The sequence below is a fragment of the Cetorhinus maximus genome, chromosome 14 (genome assembly GCF_964194155.1).
Source record: "Cetorhinus maximus chromosome 14, sCetMax3.hap1.1, whole genome shotgun sequence".
Taxonomy (NCBI): domain Eukaryota; kingdom Metazoa; phylum Chordata; class Chondrichthyes; order Lamniformes; family Cetorhinidae; genus Cetorhinus; species Cetorhinus maximus.
In genome coordinates, this window is record NC_135892.1 from 89,964,973 (window position 1) to 89,990,651 (window position 25,679).

The 25,679-nt window shown below is 42.9% G+C and overlaps 1 protein-coding gene across 3 annotated transcripts in view; it reads right to left on the reverse strand.

Moving 5' to 3' along the window:
• The window catches only part of LOC144689812 (mucin-like protein), a 77,471-nt gene that overhangs the window by 38,534 nt on the left and 13,258 nt on the right, over positions 1-25,679 (reverse strand). For 2 of the 3 annotated variants that reach the window (XM_078557213.1, XM_078557211.1), the window contains 4 exons: positions 24,644-24,796; positions 15,700-15,878; positions 12,620-12,812; positions 2,671-2,790 (listed from right to left, as the gene is read on the reverse strand). In XM_078557213.1, the coding sequence (XP_078413339.1) occupies positions 2,671-2,790; positions 12,620-12,812; positions 15,700-15,878; positions 24,644-24,796 (645 nt within the window). The remainder of the gene's footprint in view (positions 1-2,670; positions 2,791-12,619; positions 12,813-15,699; positions 15,879-24,643; positions 24,797-25,679) is intronic. The other variant, XM_078557212.1, reaches the window with a different exon arrangement.

A 25,679-nucleotide genomic window follows, 5' to 3' on the forward strand; every position in this document is an offset into this window, starting at 1 on the left:
ATGGGGAAGCCTGCAATCCTTGCAAAGTCATGTGCTCACTTTGCCTGCTTCTAACTGGCAAGAGAGAATGAAATATATTCGGCTGGAATACGGAGTTTCAGTGGCCTCCCTTATGCAACAAGAAACTGGGAGATCTTGCAAATACCTCAAGCTCCAGCCTGGAAGAAGCCAGGCATATAAAAGTTAATGACCACAGTGACCTTCACAACCACTGGTAACTCTGTCACCTGCTCTGAGACTATAGCTGTGGCTGTAACAGGTACCAGGTTTCAGCGAGGATATCCTTAGTGAAGTGGGGACACCTGACACACTGGGTGGAATTTAATGCCGCCCCCACCCTCCCCAGTTTTGAATTCCAAGGCATGGGGGACCTACTGATCAGGTGGAAGGGTGCAGGGTGGGGACCCCACCGCCTCCTCGATTAACTCCGGGGCAGGAAGGCTTGTGGGCGGATAAAATTATACATTGTGAGATCATAATATTTTGGCATATAAAATGACCATTAGAGCATGCTGACATATTTTTTAAAAATACGTGTTTTGCAGCTAGTCAGAAATTCTCTATCTCTTTTGTTTCCACTGTCACATGATTTCTATTTATTTTATAAGCCAAATGTATCATAAGCTTTCTTAGCAGATGTCACTCGGAATTTAGAAAACAACAAAAAAAAAGCAAAAATGTTCACATTTGAGTTAACTGACTAACTATGAGAGAAAAATGTGAGGGCTGTGTTTCTTTGCTGTGTCAAGCCCCATCATTCATCTGCAGAAGAGCTTGAGAAATTATCTCTGCTGTAAGTTCTCAAAGCATACTGTGCTTGCTATAAAATGACAAGTGTGAGACTGTATTATTCAGCATATGTATCAGCACAGAATTCAGTTGCCACCTATTGTGCAATCTTTTCCACTCTCCCTCCCAATTTTCACTATTTTTCTCCCCTCCTCTCTAAAAGGCAATGATTCCATACTGGCCCACTGGGTTTTACAAAGTGGTCACTGTTCATGCAGAAACCTGAACAAGAAATATTGGCACACTTAACCCTGTCCCCACTTCACATCCGTACATGTATGCTTTATTTTTATTTTTTCATGGAAAGTGGATGTCACTGGCAAGGCCAGCCCTTGTTGCCCATCCATAATTGCCCTTGAATTGAGTGGCTTGCTAGGCCATTTCAGAGTCAACTACATTGCTGTGGATCTGGAGTCACATGTAAGCCAAATCAGATGAGGATGACAGATTTCCTAAAGGACATTAGTGAACCAGATGGGTTTTTATGTCAATTGTTCCATGGCTACCATTACTGAGACTAGCTTAAATTCCAGATTTTATTAATTGAATTTAAATTTCACCAGCTGCCATGGTAGGATTTGAACTCATAACCCACAGCATTAACCTAGACCTCAGGATTACTAGTTTAATGGCATTACCGCTATGCCACCATCTCTCCTTTCTAGTAAGTCTACTAGAGAGCAATCAGAAGTACGAACCATGGCTAATATTCTCCTTTCCCAGACTCAGATGCATAGGTTATCTTTAGTGTCTTTACCACGACCTTGGCTGAGATCAGACAGCATGAACTGAATTGATTTTGTGTGGTTCAGTGGTGCTGACCAATCACATTTGGTAGCACCATAAAATATTTTCCAATTATTGATATTATTCAGTGAGTCAGTGGGGGAGCGATTTGCATTTTTCTTTCCTTCTTCAGAGCCTTATTTTATCAGACACTGACAGACAGTATGGGAGATAAGCAGCTCTTAGGCTTCTGCAGTGGCTTTTAGTTATCAACTGGTAAACAAAGGTGTCCAATCTCGACTATTCATTATTTTCTTTTCCTGGGTCTTGCCTTCATTCCAATTTCTTTAACTATTGTACAATTTTGTTGTGGGTTCTTTTTTCAGGTTCCTTCCTCTTGCCGAGGGTTGGATACAATGCTGTGCCAGTCTCTTCTATGGTAAGCTGTCCTCACTGCCTCCTGTTAGCTTATGTTTGCCTATTCCTTGATGTTGCCCATCCAAGAAATCTTGATGTTCATCAGCTCCTTTTACCATTGATATGATCGTCATGCAGAGTTCTGTGTATGTTGCCGCACCTTATCAGATGGCCAAAATAATTCAATTTTTGGCTGTTGATGATGCCTATCATGTCTATTCTCTATTTAATTCTTCCCAGGGCATTCTGATTGTTTACTCTCTTCTTCCAAGATATTCTAAGTATTCCTCTGTATACCCACGTTTCAAAGGCTTTGAGTCTTTTGATCATTTGGTTGCCTACAGTCCAAGTTTCACAGCCATGGTGAAGTACTGACCAGACATAACATTTGGGCAAGCACTTTCTTGTACACAGGCTTATTCTCTTTGTTGTTAGGATCAAATTCATTTTGCTGAAAGCGCTTCTTGCTATTTCAACTCTTCTGATAATTTCAGAGTCACATTTCAGAGTCACATTTAGCATCTTCCATAATGATCTGACCAAGGTACACAAATTTGTTCTACATTGGTTCCATCAATTGAGATTGTCAACCTTTAGTTCCATGGATGTCTTATTAATAATATGTTATCTGAAAAATTGTGCATGCTAATCACAGTGGGCAGTATCATGAGGTCTCATCCATGGATTGCAGAATGCCTCCAAAAGGCTACCAGGTGACTTTAAGCTTGTAATGCTTACCTGTACAGTTTTTTCCATCACCCATGAATCCTGGCTTGCATTGACAGATGTGGCTGTCACCAGTGCTGATACAGTTAGCTAATTTGTGGCAAGGAAAAACAAATGGTGGGAGGCATTTGTCTGAAAATAAACAAAAATGTTTTAAAAAAGGATTAATCCAAGAAAATGAAATTAAATGTTAATAATTCAATAGGTACACTAACAGCATTGTGAGTGTGCCTGCACCACAGAGACTGCAGCAGTTCAAGAAGGCAACTCACCACCACCTTCTCAAGGGCAACTGGGATGGGCAATAAATGCTGGCCTAGCCAGCGATGGCCACACCCCCATGAATGAATAAATTTTTTAAAATATTGAAGGAATTAAAGTAACTGTACCATTCAGTAATGTTAGTAGACATCTTTCTGCTAAAAACACAACACAAGACACCTTGAAAGTATGGCAGAATCAAATGCTTTCACTATGCTTCACAATGCCTTTGATACATGATGCATAAAATTAGTCAAAATGGTTACCTTTACAATTTCACACACTTGGTGTCACCCCCAAGTGCATTGAATGGAAATTCAGACCAGGAGTTCAGAAAGATTTTCCATTCTATGTGGGCAGAAAGTTCTGTGGTCCTGCTGACCCATAAACTTGTTTCCTCGATATGCACTCCTAGGGGGGTAAAACTTTTCATCTATCCTATAGCATAAACTTCAGTATCTATGCTAGCAGTGAATGTAGGGTAATAATTTGAACATATAAATAATCTTTAGAGAAGTTTGTCTTGGCAATAAAGACCAAAAAAGTTCATGGTAAAACTATTGGTTTTTGCTAAACTGCCTGGTCTCAGCTAGGGTAGAGGTAGTAGCATATAATTGGTTAGAAAGAGGCAAATGGTGAAAGGTTCCCACTCCTGATCACTATACAATGACACCTTCTACCATCTACACCTGCACATTTCCAGATGAGTACTTGGCTATGAAATTCGTAATCGTAAAACAGCCTGCTGAGATTAGCTGTCTAATCTCACACATGAAGAATGGTCATTTTGGCAAAGTATTTGGTGGTGCCGCACACCAATGGAAACGTACTCAACAGGAAGTCAATGTTTTTGAGATGAAAGGAGAAAATTGCTTTAAAAAGGAAATGAAAAGCAAATAGCAGCAAAAAAGATGCCATTTGAAAGTGTTTGACATTAACAATTAGATTGATATTCACAATTTTAACAAATAAATGTATATGAGTTCCAACTGAAAGTAATAATTTTAATCATTATGTATTTTGAGATATTGTAGAGATTTTCCTAGTCTGCACACTGGGTCACTGTGATCAACAGATACTGAAAAATCAGTTGGGTCAGAGTACACATGTGTAAAGGAATCCATTCTATTTTCTGTCCCATTTGATTTTCTACCAACTTTTGTGCCCAGGTGATCTGGCAACTGGCCATAAACTAGGAAGATTTCCCCTATTATTAACTTGATTCATTGAGCTATTTGTTAACTTTTCTGCCCAGTTAATTTGGGCCTGATTCCTTCTTACCTTTGTAAACTTCATCTTTTCCAGTCTAGCTGCTACCTGTGTTATGTTTGTTCTTCCACTGGAAAGACGCTTACATATGTTATTTGCCCTACTTCTTTTCCCCTAACTAAATCAAGCAAAGTATCTTTCCTTGCTGGATTAAAAACATAATAATCAAGGAATTAATTTGGGTACATTCTAAAATGTGCATCCTCACATTCACCACAAGCATTAACTTTATCCCAGTCTGTCTTGAAATAGCTAAAATCAACCAATATTATTGCCTGCATAGTCCACTGAACTATCTTCAAATCTCTGCCTATTTAACATCTCCATTGTTTGATGACTTGTAATGCGTGCTGAAAATTGTACTTTCCTATATGGTCACAGTCATATATCTATCAATATCTTAACTCTACTCTATCCATATGGATTTCGTTTTAACCTCTAGTGCATTCTTACATTCTAGCACTATGATAGAATCCTTTGCTAACACTGGCAACTCATTTTCTCTTTTCCCCTCCTTACAGAATCATATAGGCCAGAATTTTACGGCCCCGTCGCAGTGCGGACGGGGCGGTAAAATGCAGCGAGCCATTCTAAACTCCACCTTTGGCGGGAATGTAAAATCCCAATGCTGTAACATTCCACCATAATGTTACAGCACAGATGGAAGACATTAGCTTCATTGTGTCTGTACCAGCTTTCTGCAAGAGCAATTCAGCTAGTCCCACTCCCCCCACCTTTTCTTCGTGGCCCTGCAATTAAATTATTTCTCTTCAGGTGCTTATCCAATCCCCTTCTGAAAGTCATAATTGAATCTTTCTCTACCACTGTCTCAGGCAGTGCATTCTGGATCCTAACTATTGCTGTGTAAATAAACCTTTTCCTCAGGTTGTCATTGGTTCTTTTATCATTCATCTTAAATCTGTGTCCGCTGGTTCTTGACCATTTTCTTTTATAGTCATCCATTGGATGTGGGCATCACTGGCATGGCCAGCATTTATTGCCCATCTCAAATTGCCCTTGTTCAGATGGCATCTGGAGTCACACATAGGCCAGATCAGGTAAAGACAGCAGATGTGTTTTTACAACAATCAACCAGTCATCATTAGCCTTTTAATTCCAGATTTTCATTGAATTCAAATTCCACCATTTGCCATGGCAGGATTCAAACCCAAGTTTCCAGAGCATTACTGTGGATCCCTGGATTACTACTCCAGCTACAATACCACTACGCCAACACTTCCCCTGAATTCCACTAATGGGAACAGTTTCTCCTTATCTACACTGTCTACACTCCTTCTGATTTTGAACAGCTCTACCAGATCTCCTGTCAACCTTTTCTTTTCTAAGGAGAACAATCTTCTCCAAGATACTTCTCCAAGTATCTGTAGTTCCTGATCACTGGAACCATTCTCATAAATCTTTTTTGGATTGTCTCTAAAGTCTTCACATCCTTCCTAAAGTCTGGTACCCAAAATTGGACACAATACTCCAGTTTAGTGCTTTATACAGGTTCATCATACTTTGCATGCTTTTGTACTCCATGGCCAGAATTTTCCAGACCCGTTGGCATCAGGCATCATGGAGGGCTGTGGGGACAATATGCTGAGAAGGCCAAAAATTGGTTTCACGCCAGCCTGAAAGCACAGCAGGATCATCTGTTGGTATCCGTCATGGAGGTATGCCAATCCCACTGGAGCCCAGCATGAACCTGCTTAGCAAAGAAAGGCCCAACTGGATTCGTCCCCCCTACGCTAGATTTACCATTACGCCAATGGGAAAACATGCCAGCCCAGAACACGTCTGGGCAAGTGTGACATGCAGAAGCCATTAGGCCCTTGCTCAGATTGCAGACATCCGAGAAGCAGAAGATACTGGAGCCCTACAGCTACCAGACCCTGGAGGAATACGTGCATTGCATGCTGGGTAGTTTCTCATGGACATGGCTCTGCCGCAAAGCAGTTCACAGAAGGTAGGAGGTTTCCGTTGACATCTCAGGCCTGCTTTGGAACATCACAGTCTTGGCCATGGGCTGCTATGGATGATCAGGGAGTTGGGGGGAGAGGGAGGTCCAGCTGTGAGTGGGAGAGGAAGGTGTACCAGGGGTATTGGGAGACGAAGGTCTAAGTTTGACCGGGAGAGGCAAGTCTACGTTTGACTGGGAGAGGAATGTGTACCGGTTGGGTGAGGGGTGGGGGGTGGTGGGGAAACAAAGGCCTCGGGGGCTGAGGTCAGGAGGGGTGAGGCGGGAGTAGGAGGGTATAATGGGGGAGAATGTGGCAAGTTGGGATGTAGGTGTAAGGGGGGGAGGAAGGTGTAAGGAAGGGGCTCAGAGGGGGGAAGGAGTTTGGAGGGGAGGAGGAGTCTGGGGGTGAGTAAGGACTTTGGAGGGTGGAAGGAGTCCAGCAGGAAGAAGGTGTCTTGGGGGAGGAGGGAGAAAGGATGGAAGAGGGAGTAAGGGTGGAAGAGGCTGTAAGAGAGGAGGGAGTAGTAAGGGCGGGGTGCATGTCCAGGTGAACGTGCAAGGGAGGGGTCTGTGGAGTCAATGACTGCCTCCTGGGGAGCAAACTGAGGGTGGGCATGGTAGGAGGGAATTGTGAGTATGAGAGGGGTCAGATGGAGCCGGAAGGGTGGGAGGGTGAGGATGTGATGGTAGCGGTAGAAGGGACAGCGAGGGCAGTTGGTGGGGACTCGGAGGCTGACACGGTCGCTGGAGGTGGGAAGGAGGAGCTCGGGGAGGTCAATGTGGATGGAAGTGGGATTCTCAGGAAAGTAGGGAATGTGCACGTTCACCTGGATACCCTGGAAAGTGAAGAGTTCGAGTTGGTAGGTGATGATGGGGAGGCGGAAGGTGATGCCGGTGGGTCAACAGTGATGGGAAAAAGGACATGGGTGACTGGGGGGGGGAATAGGATGGGGGAGCTGATCAGAAGAGTAACGACTACAATGGCCATTGAAATCGAAAATGAGCGGAGCCTCGTGTTGGACGGGCACAGGTGCTGCATGGGGGTGTGATCAGTGGGTGGGCGGAGATGCAGGTCAGCTCAGATGGACAACTGAAAAAGAGAACCCCAACAGACACAGCATTGAAAATGCTCAGGATAGTGAGATGACTGTGATAGAGGAAGGCTCCGCATGCGTGGGAGAGTGCTCGCACGAGGCTCCGAAAAACCCTGACACACACACTACAGAATCACTCATGGTCCAGTTGCACACAGCTGAACTGCTAGTGGAGGGTGGAGGGTGTACAGGGAGGACTCACGAAGTCTGTCAAAGGAAGCTGAAGGACAACATTACACATTATTTGGTGAAAGTGAATATATTTTCAGTTTATAAAGTGACAAAATGTGTTGACCCTTGCAACCATTTGTGATCAGAATTCCTTAAAGTTTCTAGGCCTACCGCTTCTTCAAGGTGCTGCCCTGACATCTGCAGTGGGGGTGGAGACAGCCTGTGCAATAGTTGGCCCTGTTGCCTCTGATGACTTTGGCGTCTGTCTTCTGGAGAGCCAAGGCCTTGAGGGCCCCAGTTGCTTCTGCTGTTCTCCTATGAGCCAGCTATTCCCTCTGCGGTGACAGAGGATGAGGTTGAGGGGGTCACAGGGAAAGGGGGCTTAGATGGAACGGACATCTTAGTGGATGACCCAGGGGTGTCCAGCTGCCGCTCCTCCTCCCTTCGGGTGCCCAAGAGCCCTGGCCTGACTCCTTGCGGGGAAAGAGCGCCTGGAGGACATCGAGGTGAGACGTTTCCCTCTCGCATTGCCACTGCAAGAACTTGCCCATAGCTACTGCAATGGAGTACAGGTCTGCACGCATCTCACGTTCTGCTGGACCAGGGTCTCCATGGCATCTGCCATCCTTCCCATAGTGACCTCCAGACGTGCACAAGTGTGCACCACTTCACCAGAGAGCAGGCAGACGCACTTCTCCGGTTCATGTGCCAATCTGTTGAGGGCTTCCAAAAACTCTGTGTGATGTTCCCCCACCTTCTGTTGATGCTCCACAGGGAGTTGGAAGACCGAATCCATAGGCTCATCATCTGACTTGGATCTCACAGATGCCTCTTCCCCGGCAGTCCTCTGGGTGTCAGGAAGCTCAGCTGAACCTACCTCCCACTGCTGCGGACAAGCGTCCATGGGGTGACAACCAGGTTGTGAACCCGGGCCTGATCTAGATTTAGGTCCCATCGAGGTGTGTGTCTCTGCGCTGGTGGAGGGTGTGGGTAAGCGCTGTGATGAGTCTTCCGGGCTGCTTATTTCCAGTTCTTCAATTGAGGAGGTGTCCTCTTGGCTGGAGGTGAGGATGTGGATGGAGCTGAGTGACTGGCTGGCTGAGGGTGACGGCTGCTTGGCAGAGCTCCCTGTGAACTGAAGTAGAGATAATTAGAACATGGCAGCACTGCTGGATGTAGTGGAAAGTCACCATAAAGTCCTCTACCCCAGGAGAGGGAGCACTCACAGTTTCATTGAGAGAGGGATGATGTGGTGCAGAATCCTCACATGGATGTTCATCACTGACCTCACTGTCACTGCAGCACTGTCCACGTCCTCATCAGTCAGTAAGATGACACGCTCCTCAAAGTGAGTGAGCGGCCTAATGTGGGCCACTCCATCCCCGGTTTGTGACCTCTCCCTGCTGTTGTAAGCCAGCTTCTCCTGCATGAAACCAGATGGAGAGAGTGTGGGCAGGATGTATGACACCGCGTGGAATGTTTGTGTGGTGAGCGGAGCCTTGGACGCGAGCTCCAGAGGATATGAGCCTGATGGAGATGTGAAGTGTGTTGTGAGAGTTAGTGGTGTTGTCCCTTGAGGTGTGAGATCCCTGTGGATGTGTGATGGATTTGTCTGTGTGTGAGTTAAGAGTGATGAGGCGGTTAACTTACCCTGGTGGAATGGATGAGAGCATTCATCCTCTTCCTGCACTGGATGGCTGACCTCCTCTGTGCTCTGGTGGCATTGACTGCCCCTGCCACCACCTCCCAAGCAGGATTGGTGACTGGTGGACTTCCTGTGGCCAGAGCTGGGGCAGAGGACATTGTGGCTGCTTTCCACTGCATCCAGCAGGAGCCCCAGAGAGGCGTCACTAAATTTGGGGATTGCCGTCTACTTTGCTTTAAGGATCCTCTGACGCCTAGAGCAGTCCTGGTCTGTAAACATGAAGTACGCATGTGCTCTGGTGTGCTTTAAATATAGTACCCGCAGCGAGGAAGTGCTGAGGTCACGGCAGGGCAGGCAAATCCCAGCCAGACTGCCAGCGATCCGGCGTGTTTCCTGTGAATTCATTATTAATGAGGCAGGACATGCTGGGAATGGAATGATATGGCGCGATAAACTGCCATGGCAGCCGGGTGGTAGAACATCCATTTTCCCGCCCGTTACCGTGCATTGTGCAAATCTGGGACGATTCCGCCCTATTCCTCTATTTATAAAGTTCAGGGTCCTTTTCATCTTCGTAACTACTTTCTCAACCTGCCCAGCCACCTTCAACGACTTGTACACATAAAACCCTAGGTCTCTGTTTCAGCATTCATTTTAGAATTGTACCCTCTTTTTATATTGCCTCTCCTTGTTCTTATTACCAAAATGTATCACTGTACATTTCTCTGCATTAAATTTCATCTGCCCTGTGTTCGCCCATTTCACCAGCCTGTGTACTCATGAAGTCCATCACTATCACAATATTTCCAAGTTTGCACCCAAGACTAGGCCATTATTATATATCAAAGAAAGCAGTGATCCTAGTACTGATCCCTGAGGAACCCCAAAGTATATCTTTCTCCAGTTCAAAAAAGAACCGTTCACCGTGTTTCTTGTAATTCAGCCAACTTCATATCCAATCCATGCTGCCACTGCTTCTTTTATTCCATGGTCTTCAACTTTGCTGACAAGTCTATTATATGGCACTTTATCTCTCCTGAAAATATCATAACCAGGTACATTAAATTTGAGCCTTGTTCAGACTGAGCTTCTGTCAATGTTATAGCTACCACATCATCTCCCTCCATTGTATTTGATGGCAAGAATTTTCCTGTCGGTGAGCGGGGACAGGGCCTGCTCGCCGATGCGTAAAATGACACGGAATGACATCAGGCGGAACTCGATGTCATCCTGCATCATTTGCATTTTCAGGTAGGCGGGGGTGCAGCCGAGTCAGCTGTGTGCCTGCCAACCTGTCAATGGCCTATTGAGGACATTCCATAAGCAATTAAAGCAATTAGCGGACCCGCATGTCCAACCTTCTTCTAACTATGCTTCAGTTCTGCCAAAGGGCCATGAAGGCTCGAAACGTTAACTGATTTCTTCTCCGCCGATGCTGCCGACTCCACAATCACCACACCCTCAATGTCTCTCTCTCCCCCCACCCCCACCCCACCCACCTTAAACCAATTTATATTTCTCCCTTCTTCCAACTATGCTTCAGTTCTGCCGAAGGGCCATGAAGGCTCGAAACGTTAACTGATTTCTTCTCCGCCGATGCTGCCAGACCTGCTGAGTTTTTCCAGGTAATTCTGTTTTTGTCCAACCTTAAGGTTGGCAGGCAGGTCGGGAGCGCTGGCGGCCATGAAAAAGCATGAAGCCTCATCCATGAGCGGGATGAGGTTTCATGACCGAATTAAAAAATTAAGATTTCCCTTTACTTAAAGTTATGTCCATGTCCCAACTCATGTGACATTGTCACACGAGGGGACATGGATGGTAAATGAAATTTTTGAAAGAATAACTTTTTCATTTTGGGAACCGATCTCCCTGAGGCAGCACTTAGTCTCGGGGAGATCGGAGTGCTCCTTCGCGTGCATGCGTGAAGGAGCGCACTTCTGCATTTGCCATTCCCCCCCGCCCACTCAGGGAGCACACAGCGCTTCCGTGCAGACGTCACGCTGAGCGGGCCTTAAATGGCCCGCCCACGAAAATTGGCGGCGCGTCCCCAATCAGGGGCGCCAATCGGAGGGCCACCCGCCCACACCCACTCCAGCACTTCCTCCCCGACAGGGGGAAAATTTTGCCCAATGCTTTTGACTCTACAATTTTTTGAATACATCATGCATTCACGTAAATACATATCACCTAATGCTGACTCTGATTTTTTTGGAACACTGATCCCTCTTTTCCTGGTTTTCTTGTGTAATGTTTTGATATTCCTTGCCCCTTCCACAACAGTGCTTTTATCTCTCAAGGCCTCTTTCTTTCCCTTTCTCCTTTGATCATATTTTCCCACTATTTGTTTCAGTTAAACCTTCTGTTTCTAATCCAACAGCTTTATTGATATTTATCTTCTTCATTACACTCTCCTCATCCTTCCCTTGCTATATTAGTTTAATTTCTCCTCCACTGATGTATTTATGCTCTCTGTGAAGGCACAATGTCACTTTTGTTTAGATGAAAGTCTTCCCTTTCACACAACCTTTCCTTATTCTAGAACTCCAATTTCCCAAGTATATGGACTTTTCCCTCCTTGCAGCCACAGGTTGAACTTCCTAATCTTCCTCTGCCTAGTCCGCCCAGTGTACAGCATAAAAGTCAATCCAGAGGGTACCACGCTGAGGTCTTCTTTTTCAATCTAGGGTCTAACTTCATAAACTCCCTCAGACTTTAAATCTATTTCTATGTCATTGATTGCAATATTGACAATGATTTTGAGTGATTGTCCTTCCATTTCATCTTTCCCATGATATCCTTCACTCTGTCAACAGAGAGGTAATATTCCATTTTAAAAATTGCCTTTTATTCATAGCTTTTTACTATATTTAACACTAGCATTTCTAATTAACATTGTTGACTGCTCATATTTTCTCATCCTTTCCCCCCTCTTTTTGTTTTCCAGTTTTTTGTCTATCCATCTTTGTGGAGTTTTCACATTTTCACTTGCTGTCTCTAGTATGATAAATCTGCAACTTTAGCACTCACATACATTGATCACTCTTTCTCTCTTCCCTCTTCTTGCAGTCTTTCCCTTTCTCTATTTCCTGTCTTTATGGCGTCTTCAGCCTTCTCTGTCTGCCTCTCACACTTAAAGCAAGAAGAAAGTGGCATATTAATGGTGAGCACCATTAGAGAAAGAGTAAGAAAAAGCATTAGAGACCATCACAGATGTCACTCCTGGCATCGAGTTCAATGTAAATGAGTGCTAAAATTGCATATTTATCTTACTAGAGATAGCAAGATTAAATGTGAGAACTCCACAAAGATAGATAGACAATAAACTAGAAAAGAAAAAGAATTAAAACATAGTAGATGAACAGACAGAAAGTTAAAAGGAAATATTTTTCATGGAAATGCCATGTAAGGTCAACTGGGATATATAAAATGAAACCGTTTTAATGTAAAGAATCATTAATGGCCATGATTTCTTATTTCTATTTAAATTTTGCTCAATAATAATTATTATACTTTAACATAATGAATTAAGTGTCAAATAATTTCTTAATCAATTCTCACCATTTAAAAAACATTTGTATCCCTCTTTCCCTGTTGGAATTGTTGCAGATGGACATGTATCACATTGAAAAAGCTGTGGACTGATTTGGTTTCTGCATTTCAGCTCTGGGAAACAAGGGTGACCTTTACAGTGATCTTGATAATTTGAGCAGAACTCTCCAGAAAACAGCTCTGAGCATAAACAACCAACAACCTGCAATGAGAGGAGAACAATGTTAGGCATCTATATTCTTGTTATAAATAAGAACGGGGTGAAGGTAGAATTGAACCCACCTCCCCCCAATCAAACTTCCCAATCTCAGCCTTGGTATTGTGAAAAGGATTGGAGCAAAATATGAGGAAACATGAGAAAAGGACTTTTTACTCATCAATCCTGCTCCTTGTACAGATCTTGTACATTCATCAGTTCTACTAAGTCAATCTAATCTTCTGACAGAAATTTCTGCAATTTCTTTTCATTCATAAATCTAGATGATGAACTTAGAAAAACACTGGTGTTGTAAAATTTGATGAGGCCTGAAAATGGACATGGGCACCATAATGCGTGATTAACCCGCCCTGTAATTTACAACATGCAGGTAACATGCAAACTTTGTGTTGCCTGCTAATTCACAAGATTGTGGCATGCAGCCAGCACTAAAGGCACTGCTGAATGGCTGCATGCCTGAAAGGCATAAAATTGAGTGCCTGCACTACTTAAAACCAGTCTCTTAAAGGGACGGTGCATTTTGACTGGAGCAGTTCCAGGAAGTAGCTGGGGAAAGAGTGTCCAAGCAGGAAGAACACTGAAAAATGGCACAGCAAGGCAGGGATCTTGGTTCAAGTTTCTCAATTGCAGCACTTGAGGCCTTGGTACATGAACTGGACAGGAAGAGAGAGATGCTCTATTCACAGTGAACCAGGAGGCCCATCAGACAGACACTGCAAGGGTATTGGGAACAGAAAGCACGTAGGTCAATGCTAGCAGTGTAGCTCTGAGGACCTGGGTGCAGTACACAAGAAGTTCAAGATCTCACGAGGTAAATAAATACATTTTCAAATGCAATTTCCTTACAAACTAACCACTAGCCTCACACACTGCTCAATTCACCACGGCCACTCATTTACTGACCAACCAGCTGTATGGACACGACTCAGACATTTATTCATAGCTTCATTTCACCCTCACCTACTTAGCACTGCTGCAAGTCTCACACCTACATTTCACGCTTGCATGCATCACCAGCTGTTCAACCATGACAACCACACCACCCAAATCACACTGCACCACACTAACTGACATATCCCCCTGTCAGAAAGACTGCAATCACTGTCAAGGAGCATGGAGGAACCTGCTGTCCTCTCAGCATGATAACATTCATCCTCCCACCAATGTCTGTCTGCCAGTGCCCCTGCTGTTGGCTGTCAACCAGCCAACCCAGTCTGCTAACTCCCGCCATGCCAGAGCACTCCAAAGTCGGGCCCATGGCCAGAGCTGCACGAGATCATTCTCCAACACCAGCTGCAGTCTCCTCTACTGAATGCCAGCAGCCTTCCACCAGCCATGCTGCAGCCAATGGAGTAGCACTGCTAGGAGCACTAGAACTGGCAAATGCAAACAGAAGTCAGGCACTAAGGAAATGTACAGGGGTGATTAGTTAACATTTAGATGCAATATGGAATGGTTTCATTATACATTTGGTTTGGAATATTTATTTTGTGGTGGCATTTATTTTTGTATTGTGGCCAAGCAAACACTGTGATGGTCAGTCACAAAGGGAAGGGAAGGTATAGGACTGTTGGTGGATAGCGAATTGGCGTATAAACTTGAATTAGTTCTTCACAGACACTGGGCAGAAAGGCACTGTAAAGGTTTTCTCCACCTTCTTCCTTGTCTTCATCCTCTTTATCATGCTTCTGCTCCTCAGCTACATGTTGTATAGTTGGTGGCAAGGTCTTTACCCTCATCATGGTGAGGTTGTGCAGCATGCAGCAGTCAACTACAAATCTTGACATGTACTTTGCCAAGTACTACAGGGCTCTTTCACAGCAGTTCAAGCAATGGAATGGTTGTTTCAGCAGGCCAGTGGTCATAATTCATGCGGCAGTATAGCTTTCATTATATGAACATTGTGCAACTATGCATGAGCTATGCCATGAGCTGTTAGCCTACGTTGCCCAGTAGTCATCCTTGGGTTTGTATTGGTGGTTTAAATGCAGATGCCGCAGAATGAAGGCATCATGATTGATGCCATGATATCAAGCATTGACCTGCATCATTCCATGCCTATGGTTTCACACCAGCTCTCATTGAGGGAATGGAATTCCTTTCAGTCCCAAAGTTGACCCTTGCAAAGATTTGTGCATGCAGTCAATGGCACCCTGTAGCATCAGAAAGTCTGCAAGCCTAGCAAAGCAGTGTGCTGGCTCTGCCTGCTTGTCTCTGGCAAGAGAGAATAAAATGTAGTCAGCTCTCTTTCAAAAGAAAGCAACAGTGGACAGCAAACTGCCTCCTGATGCCTCTGCTAACGCAGGTAAATTGGCGGTGGGGCTGGTGGCAGTGGGTAGACGCAAGGAATGGCACCTATGTCATTGCGCCCAATTTTTCAACCCCCACCTGCCAACACACCTCTGGTGAGGGGGTGGGGTGGGAACAGTAGCATGTTCAAAGCTAGGCTGCACTGAAATTATTGAGATGAGAAGGCAGTTTGAATCCCAACCACAACATCCAAAACTGAGTATCATTGAACTTTTTCCCCAATGTATGTTAGAGAAAATAAAATGTAGAGAATAACATCCAGTATATTACATCAAATAATATACACGGCTGTTATCTTGATGTACCATATAATAAATAATACATGTGATTTACATTACTACAGCACTTGAAGAAATTAATTAGCACAATCCCCTAGATTACATTGTGTACTTAAATAATAAGAAAAGGCAAGTGTGCAAACAGCAAATGCTATTAGGGGCTCCTAACTATTATCTGCAACCTATAATCAATTCCTCTTCAGAAAATTAATCAATTATCTAATCTTCTTTCCCAGAAATATTGCCATTCCTGCCAGGCAGATAGTGCCTGCAGAGTTACTAACCTGGAATTTCCCTTGCAAGTAGGTCTGTATGATGGTGTCGTAATCACATTCGCCGCTGTCCATACAATTGCACATCAGGACAGTGGGATTCAGAAATGACCCGCTTAAGTCATCGTTGACTTGAATGGTTAATTGAACTGGCTTGATGCTTTGTGGTGTCCAGGTCAGAAGACCTGTGGCTATATTGTTAGAAGAAACATCATACTTACAAAAATAAGTAATAAGTGTATAGAAATACGAACATACGAATTAGGAACAGGAGTAGGCCATTCAGCCCCTCGAGCCTGCTCTGCCATTTAATAAGATCATGACTGATCTGATTGTGACCTCACCCCAATACCCTTTGACTTCTTTGTTAGTCAAGAATCTATCTACCTCTACCTTAAAAGCATTCAATGACTTTGCCTCCACTGCTCACTGGGGAAGAGAGTTTGAAAGACTCACAAACCAAAAAAAAAAAATTGTCCTCATCTCCATCTTAAATGGGGAACCCCTTATTTTTAAACTGTGTCCCCTAGTTCTAGTCTCTCCCACAAGGGGAAACAGCCTTCCAGCATCCACCTGTCAAATCCCCTCAGAATCTTATATGACTCAGTAAGATCACCTCTCATTCTTCTAAACTCCAATGGATACAGGCCCAGCCTGTCTAACTTTTCCTCATAAGATAACCCCCTTCCACCCTAGGTATCACTCCAGGGAACCTTCTCTGAACTGCTTCTAAGGCATTTATAGCCTTTCTTAAATAAGGAGACAAAAACTTGTACACAGTAGCCAAGATGTGGTCTCACCAATGCCCTGTATAACTGTAGCAAAGCATCCCTACTTTTATATTCCATCCTTCTTGCAGTAAACAGCAATTTGCCTTCCTAATCATTTGCTGTTTCTGCAGACTAACTCTTCCTGATTCATGTACCAGGACACCCAGATCCCTCTGTACCTCAGAGTTCTGCAATCTCTCTCCATTTAACTAATATTCTGCTTTCCTATTCCTCCTGCCAAAGTGGACAAGTTCACATTTTCCCACATTATACTCCATCTGCCAAATTTTTGCCCACTCACTTAACCTATCCATGTCCCCTTTCAGACTCCTTATGTCCTCTTCACAACTTACTTTCCTACCTATTTTTGTATCATCAGCAAATTTAGCAACCATACATTTGGTCCCTTCATCCAAGTCATTGATATAAATTGTAAACAGTTGAGGCCCCAGCAATGATCCCTGTGGCACTCCACTCATCACATCTTGCCAACCCAAAAATGACCCAGTTATGCCTACTCTCTGTTTCCTGTTAGCTAACCAATCCTCTATTCATGCTAATACGTTACCCCCTATACCATGAGCTCTTATTTTGCGTAATAACCTTTGATGTTGCACTTGTCAAATGTCTTCTGGAAATCTAACTACAGCACATCCACAAGTTTCCCTTTATCCACATTGCCTGTTACTTCCTCAAAGAACTCCATTAAATTAGTCAAATATGATTTCCCTTTCACAAAACCATGTTGGCTCTGCTTGATTGCATTGAGATTTTCAAAGTGCACTGCTATAATCTTCTCAATAATAGATTCCAGCATTTTCCCTGCTGCTGCAGTATTAAAGTAAGAATGCCTACGCCATGTTTAAATTAAATTCCCAAAACATGCCCCTGGGAGATGGAGTTTTGCACTAGGTGTGCAAAAGGTAAAAATTACAATTCAGTTTCTCTAGTACTTATAATAGAATCTTATAATTTAGAGTACACAGTTCTTTTTCCCAAAATGTGTTACTTCCAATTTCTCTATATTAAACCGCATTGGCAACTAACTGTCCATTCCCATTCTCATCTGTATCCTCCTGTAATCTCTTGCATTCTTTCTCACAGGTTTCCTTGACTCATAATTTGGCATCACTGGCAAACTTTGATATCATCGCCCTTGTGCCCAGGTCCAAATCATTTGTACAAATGAAAATAAATCATTTGGGATCAATGCTACTTGTCAATTTGAAAAACATCCATTTCCTCCTACTCCCTCTTATCTTCAAGCTCTGCTTTATCCAGTGTGGTTATATTCCTTTAAATACCATGGGTGGCTTCATTTGGGGCAGTGTAATGTCCATCCAGGCTGCCAACATTGAAATGTAATGAGTCAGGATGGGCTAAATAGTAGTGGTCCCAGTGGAAGCAGAGGGAGAGAAATAGAGCTCAGGACAGGGAAGCAGTAGTGGTAGGCCTGGCTGCCCAATTATTGCCCTGTTCTGCATTGCAGTCACACCCAGATTCTGGAGGAAAATACAGTCCCATGTGCCTTAATTTTCATAAGTGTTTTATGTGACACATTAAATCTGCTCTGAAAATACATATATACAACATTTATTATATTCATTTTATCTGTACACTGTATAATTTCCTCAAAATATCCAATCAAATTAATCACCACAACATGCCTGTTACAAATTAGTACTCAAAGTTCTTGACCAGGAAATGCTTCTCTAAGTGCTGAGTAATTTCATTCTTGTAAGGACACCAGAGGGCTGACTTTACATAATTGTACTTCCAATTGATCCCTAGACAAATTGCAGGTACTCTCCCTTTCTTAATTCATTTGTGTCCATTTTTAATTTCTTAATCTGTCTCCATTTCTTAATATATGATCTGCACTGGGAATATGCAGTCATAAAGTCAGTCTGTAGAAATTTGACCATAATTAAGATAAACCTAATCAGTCTATAATTTTCTCTTTGTTGAACAAGAGTGTAGTATTTTCTACCTTCCAGTCCTTTGGCAGAATTCCTGTTTCCAAATATATTTACAATGTTATGGTTATCTATTCCCTAACCTCTTTCAGTATTCTGAGATGCATTCTGTTTTACTCTTAATGTGATTGTTTCTCCATTACCTACATATTCTTTACTGATTCACCAGATTATTCTGCTATATTTGAAAACATTCATTTTGAGTTTTCATTTGTATTGCTTTTCTTCTCTCACTCTTTCACTATTGTTCATTTATACTCCCATTTTTTCTGTACATACCAACATGAAGAATGTTATTTCTGGAGAACAGAACGCTTTCCCAGTAATGTTATCAAGCGCTGCCAAGTCGGACACAACAAAGCCAAATATAAGCTAAGTATATACTTAAGCTCCCCAAAAACGTTCACAAGACACAGCCTAAGAAACCATTACTGTGTGGCGAGATTTTACATATTCCCAGAGAAACCCCATTGAGTAAAATTGCCAGCTTTGTGCCAATAATCAGAATCAGAATCAGTTTTCTGATGTGGGTCCAGACTGAATAGGAACTAGGTTGACAGCACCAAAACTTATATATGCTGTGAATATTACAGCTAGCAGAAATGGAGAGTTCTGAAGTGCTAGTGTTGTGGAGCCACAGGAGGTTACAAGGATAGAAAGGGGCAATGCTATGAAGGGATTTTAACACAAAGATAAGAATTTTCATTTGGATCCTCAGAGGGAACCAGGAACCAATGGTGAGGGCTGAGAAAGAGTTAATGTTGTAAAAAATACAGGCAGCAGAACCTTGGATATGTTACAATTTATAGAGGATGGAGGATAACAGGCAAGGGAGCACTGGAAAAGTCTCAAGGTGTCAAAGGTATGGATGTCAGGTGGGCTGAGGTAGTGGTGGAGGCAGGCAATATAACTGAGTGAGAAATAAGCAGTTTTTGGATGGAGAACAAATGAGTTTGGAAGCTTAGCTCAGGGTCGAATATGATGCTGAGATTGTGAACTGACTGGTTCAACCCAAAACATTGGCTGAAAAAGAGATGAAATTGCTGACTTAGATAAGGAGTTTGTGGCGGGGGTTCAAGATGATGGGCAGAATTTTCCATTCTAGAGACTAAGTCCAGTGGCGGAAAGTCAGAGTAACTTCCATTGGAGAGCGGGGGAAGGTGGTGGGGCGCGGGGACTGACTATGCGAGATCTTGCGCTGTTCAGCTCATTAATTATGCAGCCACGAGGTCTATGTAAATCTCGTGGCAGGGTAGGCAGGAAATGGCCCACCCCAGCGTGCATTACCTCATAGGTTCCAATGGCTGGGCACCACAGCTGAACAAAACCCGGTCAGCCATTCATTCTTCCACTCTACTCCTTGACTCTACCCCCAGTCCTGCCTTGGTCTCACTCCTCCCCTGTGCCCAGCTTGGCACAACTCATGTGACAAGCAGCTGATATCTCTCAGTGACGGTGTGAAAGGAAGGATGAAAGCAGGTCTATTGACCTGAAAGGCCAGGAAGAAGTCTACCTCGCCAGGTGCACGCCACTTATGTACAGTCGTGAAACAGAAGATTCTAAATTTCTGCTGACAGGTTGCTTAATTTGGAAGGTGAACAAGATTTTGGTGTGGTGGGCTTAATGAGCATTCATGAGATGCAAACGGAGTTCCCAACATAGCTCAGCAGGACACTCAACCAGCCTTTAAGCCATTATGAGAGTCAGGAGAACAAGATTCCAAACTAACTTCCCGATGTTGGGAAACTGATTTTTGGCCTCTTGCCACATTTTGCTCCCCTGCTCACTACAATTCCCATTGCTGGCTGGACTGGAAAATTCAGCCCAATGACTTTGGTCTTCCCAAAGTTTAGCTGGAGGAAATTACATCTCACCCACGGCTAGAGGAGTGGGTGGGAGGAGGACCCAGAGATGGTATAAATCAGGAAATTAGAGGTGCATGTAACAAGGGTAATACAGTAATCATGGGGAATCTTCAATTTACTTTTAGACTGAGCAAAGAAGGAATTCATGGAATACATACGAGGTGGTTTTCTGGAACAGTATGTTGAGGAACCAACTAGAGAATAAGCGATTCTAGATCTAGTATTATGCAATGAAAAAGTGATCATTAATAATATCATTGTAAAGGAGCCTTTATGGAAGAGTGACCATAATATGATCAAATTTAACCTTAAGTTTGAAAGTGATGTAGCTCAATCCAAAACTAGGGTTTTTAATCTAAACAAAGGAAACTACAAAGGTATAAGGGGCAAGTTCGCTGTGGTAGATTGGGAAACTACATTAAAAGGTATGATGGTATTCAGGCAATGGCTAGCATTTAAAGAATTAATACATGGTTTACAATAAATATACATTCCTTTTGAGGCACATAAACCCAGAAGGAAAAGTGATCCAACAATGGCTAACAACAGAAGTTAAGGATTGTATCAGATCAAAGGAAGAGGTCTATTGGGTTGCCAAAAAAAGTAGTAAGCCTGAAGATTGGGAGAATTTTAGAATTCAGCAAAGGATAACCAAGAAACTGATAAAGAATGAGAAAATAGAATATGGAAATAAATTAGCGATAAACATAAGAATGGGCTCTAAAAGCTTCCATCAGTATGTGAAAAGGATATGATTGGCAAAGACAAATGTGGACCTGTTACAGGCAGAGACAGGAGAATTTATAATGGGAAATAAAGAAATGGCAGAGAAACTAAACAAATACTTTGTGTTTGTCTTCCTGGAGCAGGATAAAAAAAACCTCCCTGAAATACTAGAGAAATATGGAACTAGCAAGATTAAGGAGCCAAAAGAAATTAGCATTAGTAAAAATGTAATACTCAAGAAACTAATGGGACTGAAAGTTGATAAATCCCCTGGAACAGATGATCTGCATCCCAGAGTGTTGAAAGAGGTGGCTGTAGAGAAAGTGGATGCCTTGGTGGTTATGTTCCAAAATTCTATAGATTTTGGAATGATTCCTGCAGATTGGAAAATAGCAAATGTAGCCCCACTATTTATGAAAGGAGGAAGAGAGAAAACAGAGACTACAGAACTGTAAGCCTGACATTAGTAGGGAAAATGCTAGAATCTATTATAAAGGATCTGATAACTGGGCGCTTAGAAAATTATGTCAGCTCGGGCAGAGTCAACATGGATTTATGAAAGGGAAATCATGTTTGACAACCTGTTAGAGTTTTTTGAGGAGGTAACGAGCAGAATAGATAAGGGACAACCAGTGGATGTGGTGTATTTGGATTTTCAGATGGCTTTTGATAATGTTCCACACAAGAGGTTATTAAGCAAAATTAGAATACCTGGGATTAGAGGTAATATACTCTCATGGATTGTGGATTGGTTAATTGACAGAAGACAAAGTTGAAAGAAACAGGTCATTCTCATGTTGACAGGCTGTGACTAATGGGATACTGCAAGAATCAATGGGTAGAATTTTCAGGTCGGCGAGCGGGAACAGGGCCTGCTCGCCGATGCATAAAATGCCGCACAGTGATGTCAGGCGGGCATCCCAACGTCACTGAGCGTCATTTAGATTTTCAGTTCAGCGGGTGCACTGCCGAGTTGGCTGCGCGCCCACTGAACTGTCAAAGGCCTATTAGGGCCTGTTAAAAACTAATTGAAATAATTAAATGAGCTGCCCATCCAACCTTAAGGTTAGTGGGCAGGTGAAGAGCCCAGGCGGCCTTCACATTTTTCATGGAACCTCGTCCACAGGCGGGATGATGCTTCATGAAGTGTTTAAAAATTCAATTAAAAATTTTTTAAAAATTCATTGACATGTCTCAGCTCATATGACACTGTCACATGAGGGGACATGTTTTAAAAGTTTTAATTTCTTTATTTGCATGTTTAAGAACTTAAACAAATTGGGTGCCTCAGGGGGATTTCTGCGCTCTTTCGCGCGCATGCACGAAACAGTGCTGGCCCCGACTCAAGGAATCCCCCCCCCACCGCCCGCATAGGGAGCGCTTAGTGCTTCCGGGCGAGCGTCATGCTGGGCAGACCTTAATTGGCCCGCCCACATAAAATGGCGGCATGGCCCTGATCGGGTTCGTGCCTGGCCCTGCCCACCCCAGCACAACCACTTCCCAACGGGGGGAAATTTCTGCCCAATGTTTGGGCTCCAGCTATTCGCAATCTATATCAATGATTTGGATGTGGAGACCAAGACTAATATTTCCAAGTTTGCTGATGATACAAAACTTAGTAAGAGTGGGAGTTGTGAGGAGGATGCTAAGAGGCTTCAAAGGGATTTAGACAGCCAAAGTGACAGAGGAAGAAAATGGCAGATGGAATATAAGGTGGAAAAATGCGAAATTATACACTTTGGTAGGAAAAGCAGAAATGCAGAGCATTTCTTAAATGGGGAGAGATTGGGAAGTGTTGATGTCCAAAGGGACCTGGGTGTCCTTGCTCACAAGTTACTGAAAGCTAACAGGCAGGTGCAACAAGCAATTAGAAAGGCAAATGGTATGTTGGCCTTTATTGCAAGAGGATTTAAGTACAGGAGTAAAGAGTGTCATTTGCAATTTTGGTTAGGGAGGTGATGATGGTGATTTTGGGCTGAATCTTCCGGTCGGTGTGCAGGGGTGGGCCAACACATAAAATGACACACGATGATGTCGGGCATGCATCCCAACATCATTGTGCGTCATCTCGATATTTCATTCAATAAGGTCATGGCTGATCTGATTGTAATCTCAAATCCACATTCCTGCCTACCCCCAATAACCTTTCACCCCCCTGTTAATCAAGAATCTATCTACCTCTGCCTTAAAAATATTCAAAGACTCTGCTTCCACCACCTTTTGAAGAAGAGAGTTCCAAAGACTCACTACCCTCTGAGAGAAAAAAATTCTCATCTCTGTCTTAAATGAGTGACCCCTTATTTTTAAACAGTGACCCCTAGTTCTAGATTCTCCCACAAGAGGAAATATCCTCTCCACATACACCCTGTCAAGATCCCTCAGGAGCTTAAAGGTTTTGATCAAGTTACCTCTTACTCTTCTAAACTCCAGTGGATACAAGCCTAACCTGTCCAACTTTTCCTCAAAAGACAACTCATCCATTCCTGGTATTAGTTTAGTAGGAATATATTCAAGGTGGGTTTCATGGGCAACATGAGCTTGGGATGAGCACAGGGGACAAAAAGAGAGACACTAGAGGAAGATGTGGGATCAACTGGAGAGAACCTGGAGAGGTTTTACTTGGTGGGTAATAGGAAGGCAGCAGAACCAACCGACTGGATGGTTTCAGCATTAGTGACAAAGAAGTTCATGACCTCCTCACTCTTATTTTTCGAGGTGTGTATTGAAGGTGACAGCTGGTAGCAAAAAAATGAAATTTGTGTTATTTTTAGTCTGAAGGATGATCCTAAAGTAGTAGCAATTTTGAAAGAGAATAAATTTGGAATGCAGTTTGGGGTTGCAGAATAGCAAATGAGGACTTTAGGGATAGGAAAGAGGGATGTAACAAGCTGTGGTTCTCGAATGAATAGGCCCCAGAGGACTAGGGACAGAGTCTAAAAAGTGTGATTTGGTAATAAGGGCCACACAAGCCAGAAGTTTGTGTGGTAGGGTGGGGAAATGTACAACTAGGCAGAAAAGCTTCAGTAGAGGCAAGTTATTGCCACCTGTGAGCCATGACATCACTCACAATGCAATTGCCTATAATAAGGTTGTGGATGGCAAGGGCCTTGTCCATGAGTAAATGGTTATTCCAGAAGCAAATGCAAAAGGAATGGGAATTGTTGATCTGCTGACAGAGTTTGAGAGGCAGTAATGGGTGGGATAGGAAGAAGATTGGCAAGTTCAATTGTGGGTGTGCACTTTGAGTGGGAGCATTCGGTGAGAGAGGAAAATGGGAAATTACAGTTGCTGCTCATAAGAAGGCAGCAATGGGGGCTATGCTCAGTAGGTTCTTTGGAGAATGCCAAGAGAGAGATAGAGATCAACAATGGAGCTATCCAAGAAGGATACCTGAGCTGATGGCTGAAGATGGGAAGGCAGGAATAGTGATGAGTTGGGATAAGCAAAAGGGAGTGGGGTTAACTACCCAAGAGGGAAGAAGTGAAAGGTTGAATGACTGGGTGATAAGAAACAGAGATAGGCCAAAAAGAAAAAGGGAGATGGAAATTATGGGCTCAGTTCCATATTGTAAAAATGATAAAGCCCTGAGTTACAAAGATTTTCATTAATAATTACAAACCTGAGCTTATTGTTGCACCTTTAGGGATGGGTGGTACAAGTGCAAAGTTGACTTTGTCATTGTTGAGGTCTTTAACTGTAAACTTAACCTTTGTTGTAGTATTAACTTTAACCTGAATAAACAAAGGGCCAACAAATGTTGGAGGCATGTTTCCTAAATGTAACAGACATAGATGGTATTAATTAAACACATCAACACAAAAGAATCATGTTACATCAAACATTCAACTTTTATAACAGCCATCTACAGACACACAAGTGTGGACAGGAACAAAAGCAAAGCTGGGTAAAATTGTTCCTCTTGGTAATATTCACACCGCTTCTAGCCAATGTATTGATCCTAACACAACTTGCTACCATACACATTGGATGGTTTTTAAAAAAGTAAATCTATTGTAATACTGTAAAATTGAACAAAACTCTAGCAAACTCCTATTGAATAAACTAAAAAGACTACATGTAATGAAACTAGCTTCATTTAATCCATGAAGTCAAATACGTGTTACAAAATCTTTTACAAATTTCACTACTTATTTATTCAATTTTAATCGCTAAATATAACTTGACAGCAAAACCATTCCAGATTGGCTCATAACTGAAGTTACAATTTTGCATAAATAAAATTAGCTTTTGCTGTCTAAAGATACTGCCCTCTGTTAATGTTTTTTGACAGTAAGTTTGAATCATGGTTTAAAAGAAAAAAGAAAAGGGACAAAGCAGGATGCTGTATCTGATTTGCTATTGATCACCACTTGGTGCAAAGCATGCCACATTCTGATAATCAAGACATGGAATTGTTCTTTTTCTAATCTTTTCAATGTTAGGGTTTCTGCATTAACATTTTTGGCTTCACTATTCCTCTGATTTCAAATGGAGCATCCACATCTGATATTCTGAGTAAACACATATCAGTCTGTGGTACTGAAAAATACAGACCAGAAAAGTTGTAGATAGCATTTCTGGTCTTGACTGAATCAGCCAGTCTTAATCAGGATTGTAGTTGGAGACATTACAGTTGGTCTCCAAATCTCCTGATT